The sequence below is a fragment of the Sinocyclocheilus anshuiensis genome, unplaced genomic scaffold, assembly GCF_001515605.1.
Source record: "Sinocyclocheilus anshuiensis isolate Anshui unplaced genomic scaffold, SAMN03320099.WGS_v1.1 scaffold379, whole genome shotgun sequence".
Classification (NCBI taxonomy): domain Eukaryota; kingdom Metazoa; phylum Chordata; class Actinopteri; order Cypriniformes; family Cyprinidae; genus Sinocyclocheilus; species Sinocyclocheilus anshuiensis.
Window position 1 is genome coordinate 995,042 of NW_015552574.1, and position 5,852 is coordinate 1,000,893.

A 5,852-nucleotide genomic window follows, 5' to 3' on the forward strand; every position below is an offset into this window, starting at 1 on the left:
CTCTATTCTGCTGGAGTTTTTATTCATTTATTTTTCTAAAATTATGCATATTAAGTCAAGACTAGGTCATATAAAAAAGTGATTAAATTACCTTTTTTTTTTGTTTTGCAGAAAGTATGCATTTCAGTCTATATCTAAGGAAGCCACTATAATTACACATCTTTTTTTAATTTCTTTTTTTTTTTATCCTCCATCTATTATCATTTACTTTTTTAATGATAATAGACATAGGATAAAAGTATATCTTATGAAGTAAATAAGAAGTATCTCATATGTTGATTTAAAATGACTTTACCTAATAGGCCTATCGGGAAATGGTAATGGCGTTTACAGGTTCTTCATGACTCTTACACTTTTGTCACATCTTCATTACGTCCAACAATCCACTAGACTAGGCATTTCAACATTTATATTTTTCATGAAATAAAAAAAAGACATACCACACAACCCTTACGAAAACTAACCATGGTTTTACTACAAAAACAAACATGTTTTAATATAGTTAAACCATGGTTACTACAAATTAACCATGGTTTTGCTAAACTAGTTAAATCATGGTATTTTTAGTAAAACTGTGGTTACACAAATGGTAATACGCCAAAAAACAAGGTTTTTACTATAATAAAACCATGGATAATTTTCGAAAGGGAAACGGCAGGTGGCGCTTGAATGTCGAATAATGTTTGGCTTTCTTCTTTTCCCCCCAGTTTTATCCTTGATGTTCACAAGCAAACCTGTCTTGGAGACATTAACAGTGCTTCATGAACAACTTCATAACATTTACAGTCTGTTAGTCTCAAATACATGTGTAATGTGATTATAATACACATCCACTGTTAAATCTGTAAAGCCAAAAAAAAAAAAGTTATGCAAAGCTACGAAAATGCAGGTTACAAGGTAGTTCCGTAAAGCAATTATGCAGTTTTGTTTATTTTTCCTAATTTGGAGCCCCTTAGGTAAATGTGTAGAATTAACTTTCGTAAACAGTCGTAATTACCGTGGATAGCGGTACACGCATAGATATGTATATCTATGGATGTGCATTTGTTGCTGCCCTAAATTCGCCCTTTTCGCGGAATTTCGTACCCGCTCTTCAAACTTACTGCAAGAACTGACGTTTGGGAAATATACAGAAGACAACTTCGACTTATTAGACGATATATTTCAAGGTAAAAACGTAGTTTCTTTTATCTTGTGAGTAGAAGTGTTGATGACAAACCTCTAATGATGAGCTGACCCCGACCTCTGGTGGCTGACCTAATCCTGGATATAAAAAAGTGACATGTGGCCAAGTATGGTGACCCATACTCGGAATTAGTGCTCTGCATTTAACCCATCCAAAGTGCACACACACACCGTGAACACACACCCGGAGCAGTGGGCAGCCATTTATGCTGCGGCGCCCGGGGAGCAGTTGGGGGTTCTACAAGTCTGACTCTCTAACCATTAGGCCACGACTTCCCCACCACCTATGAAACGAAATGACCTATGATATGAAAATGATACTGAGACGGTTGCTTCCTACAAAAGTTAATAACTGTTTTCACCTCTTTTGGAAATCAAACATCACTTTTAGGTCAGTATTAAACATTTAAATGGCAGCTTTTAGATTAAAAACACCTTATAGTTCACTTCAGTAAGCTATATCCTCGTGGCATTCAGTGTTGCAAAATACCATAAATATCAGCCAGCAGTGAATACAGATCTGACTCAGAAAACCATGCTAGGTAAAACACAGCTTGAAGTCATTCCGGTTTGTACCAACAACTCCTCAAAGATGCATTTAGTTCACTAACTGCATGGATAATTATCCTGGAACAGCTGGGAGTTCAGTGGGAATTAAGCCTTTGTGGTTTTGTATTATCAGTCCACATCCTTAAACATGAAGCTACTGGCAACTCATTTCACTGTTCCCTACCAGCTAGCATTAATGAAGCTGAAGTACTTACACAAGCCATGCATGGACAATAACAACTGCCTGTAAAATAAAAAATAACCATATGTTGAGTTTTACTTGACTCAAGAATGTCAACATCCGTGTTGCCGCAATCTGTCATTTTTAACCCACGCACAACTAGAGAAAAAAGTCTCCAGATCTTTTCAGTTTATGCTAAGTTTACTTTAGCCTACTTTAGACTGGCTCCCTTGTGAAAGAGGACACTATTGGGACACCAATTAGGTGATAAACATCCATAATAACTATTTGGGGTCAAACAAAACAAGTTCAGTGATTCTCACAGGACCTGCAAATATCATCAGTGCTGGAGATAAAACATGTGCAGACCCACAGAATTACATTAAAATAAACACACATCAATGCCGCAAATTAATATGGGGAGAAAGAGAGATTACATTTCTAACTGTTAAATTCTTGAAAGAATGCACTTTGCTTTTATTTATACTCGAACATCCAATTCGCTAATTTCTTAACTCCAAATAACTCCACGGTTGAGAACTTTTTTACAGCTATTAAACTTTACTTTGTGTTGCGGATTAACTACTTTTAAAACCCAATTTGATAGAAAACACATGTGCATTCCCTGTTTCTCTGTAACAAAAACCTCTGTTTAAGAAATTCCACAGAGATGATTGAGCTATAGTCAACAAATTGTTCTAAACATTTTATGACTCATAAGAATGACATGTAAATATAAAAATCACAAAATGTTTAAACAGTAACTGAGACCTAATAAGAAGTGCGAAAGAAGCTTCGTTCTTCTACCACTTACATTCATCTACATCTATGTAATCCAATTTTTTCTGGATTGGAGGTAGACCAAAACCTACAGGTGCAGTTGTTTAATTTACAGTTTAATTGATGCCATTTGAACAATTGGCCGCAAGAGTCAAAGATGAGATACTCAATAAATCCCAAAATAGCCACACTTAAACAATCATAAAGTTATTTTTATGACTAAGCAGGCAGCACACACCAACCTTAAAGGGATCGTTCACCCAAAAATAAAAATTCTGTCATTAATTACTCACCCTCATGTCGTTACAAACCTGTAAGACCTTCGTTTATCATCGGAACACAAATTAAGATATTTTTGATGAATTCCGAGAGCTCTCTGACCCTCCCATTGACAGCAAGGATCCTTACACGATCAAGGTCCAGAAACGTAGTAAGGACATCGTTAGGACATTCGTCTCCTCCGCGTCACCCTGGCACCATTTTGGAGAGTATCACATGAGTAAACAATGTATCCGCGTACATACGTTGCATACGTTGTTTATGTATGTGATACTCTCCAAAATGGTGCCAGGGTGACGCAGAGGAGACGAATTGTTGAATAATGTTGTTATTTTTGTTTTCTTTGTGCACAAAAAGTATTCTCGTAGCTTCATAAAATTACAGTTGAACCACTGATGTCACATGGATTATTTTAACGATGTCCTAACTACTTTTCTGGACCTTGATCGTGTAAGGATCCTTGCTGTCTATGGGAGGGTCAGAGAGCTCTCGGAATTAATCAAAAATATCTTAATTTGTGTTCCGAAGATGAACGAAGGTCTTACAGGTTTGGAACGACATGAGGGTGAGTAATTAATGACAGAATTTTCATTTTTGGGTGAACTATCCCTTTAAAGGGGTTAGATCACCCAAAAATTTAAACTCTGTCATTTGCTCACCCTCCAGTTGTTCCAAACCTGTATGAGTTTCTTTTTTCTGTTGAACACAAAAGAAGATACTTTGAAGAATGTTGGTAACCAAACCGTTGACAGTAGCCTTTGACTTCCATAGTACTTTTTCTCATCATATGGCTACCGTCAACTTTTTGGTTACCAACATTCTTCAAAATATATTCTTTTGTGTTCAACAGTAAAAAGAAACTTATACCGGTTTGGAACAACTTGAAGGTGGGTAAATTATAAAATAATTTTCATTTTTGGGTTAACTATCCCTTTTATATCAAGTATTCCGTCTATTTTGTTAGCCACTGCTGTAAATAAAGGCATGGGTGAGAAATGTCTTCAAATGCACAATGGAAATACAGGAACTCAATGAATTCTAAATTAAAAAATAACAGCAGATTTTTGTTGTTGTTGTTTTTTACATTAGTTTCTTTAATAATTAATTCCAGTACATGGTTTAAGAATTACATATTATCAATAAACGTGTACACTGAGTATTTTACTGGAGGAAAGAAACTAGAATGGCACTCACTACGACACTGCTCAGACAAGATACAAAGACTCTCTGTAAGCTCACTGATCCCAAACATAGACACTTTCATAAGAGAAAATCAGTCACAACTGTACCCAAAAGAAGATATTAAGAAAAGAAGAGGAGACGTAAGGTATGAAAACATAATGAAACGTATATATTTTATAATATATTTATATATATATTGTAGCTTTTATAAAAAAAAAAGAGAGAAAAAAAAGAAACAAAAACAAAAAAAGAGTAATACTTTTGAGACATAATGAGGTTTCTTTTAGCTACTATCGTTACTGCGACTGCTGCCACTGCTAAGATCGGGCCGTTCTTTTTTGTGAATCTGCTCGTGTGCTTTGAGATGACCTGATTGGCTGAAATTCTTCCCGCACTGCTGGCAAGTGTACGGCCGTTCGCCCGTGTGAATTTGCTGGTGTGCTTTAAGATGTCCCAAGCGACCGAAACTTTTGCCACACTGGGTGCAGCCGAACGGTCTTACCCCGGAGTGAATCTTCTCGTGTGTTCTGAGGACCCCTGAATTGCTGAAAGTTTTGCCACACTGGGAGCAGCTGTAGGGCTTCTCGCCTGTGTGGATTTGCTGGTGATTGCGGTAACTCGACTCTTTAGTGAAGCTCTTGCCGCACAGTGAACAGCAGAAGGGCCGCTCTCCCGTGTGGCTCAACTGATGGGCTTTGAGTTCCTTTGTTTGGCCGAAGCTCTTACCGCACTCAGCGCAACTGAACGGCTTCTCGCCCGTGTGCAGTCGCTGGTGCGAGCGGAGATCGTCCGCTTTGGTGAAACCCTTCGGGCAGTGCGCGCAAGTGTAAGGTTTTTGCCCCGTGTGGATGAGCTGGTGCCTTTTCAAGTTACCGGCCTGCCCGAAGCTCTTCCCGCACTGGGAGCAGGTGTAAGGCCTCTCGCCGGTATGGATGCGTTGGTGAGTCTTCAGGTTACCCAGGGTGCTGAAGTTCTTCCCGCACTGAGTGCAGGAGAATGGCTTCTCACCTGTGAGGTTGCGAGGTTTGCGTGGAGTCGGCGCATGGCCTTTTGTGCTGGTTTGGTTGTGCGCGGCAGTCGCTTTGCTCGCCTGGACGGACATCAGTTCGTAAAGGTTTCCTGATTGGAAATCCGAGTCCATTTTCCCCATGCTGTCGATGACGGTTTCGGGCCGGAGCTTGTTGAGTTCGGTGCGCAGCTCCGCCATGTGAATCGACTCCAAGCCATTCATCTCGGTCTTGATGTGGCTGGACATGAGGTTGGGCTCGTACTCGGTCTTGATGGCGCCGAGCTCGCTGGCGTAGTAGCTGTGGAGGTCCGAATGTTGCTCCGACTTGATGTACTCCAAGCTGTCCGAGACGTGAGTGATGTAGTCGAACACCAGACTGGGTTCGTAGTGTGACTTGTAGGAGTCCAGCTCCGTGCTGTGGAAGGAATGGAGGTCGCTGTGGTGCTCCGATTTGATGTAGTCGAGGCCGCTGATTTCCATCTTGATCTGTTCGGAGCCCAGCTCGGCGGTGCTCAGGGGCTGGATCACAGACAGATCCACCGTGCAGATGGGGTCGAGGTCGAGGTCGGGCTCGCTTTTGATACACGGCAGCATAGCCATGGGCTCCACGATCTCGGAGGCCAGCGAGCTGAGTGTCGGCGTGCTACATTCTGACGACAGCATGGTCAGGGTTGGCGTGGTGCACTC

The 5,852-nt window shown here is 40.4% G+C and overlaps 1 protein-coding gene across 1 annotated transcript; it reads right to left on the reverse strand.

Moving 5' to 3' along the window:
* Positions 1 to 4,069: 4,069 nt before the first annotated feature.
* Positions 4,070 to 5,846, reverse strand: LOC107665141 (zinc finger protein 813). Its single transcript, XM_016455909.1, has one exon. It carries the CDS (start codon positions 5,826 to 5,828, stop codon positions 4,440 to 4,442), a length of 1,389 nt encoding a protein of 462 aa, XP_016311395.1. The 5' UTR covers positions 5,829 to 5,846; the 3' UTR covers positions 4,070 to 4,439.
* Between the last annotated feature and the right edge of the window lie 6 nt (positions 5,847 to 5,852).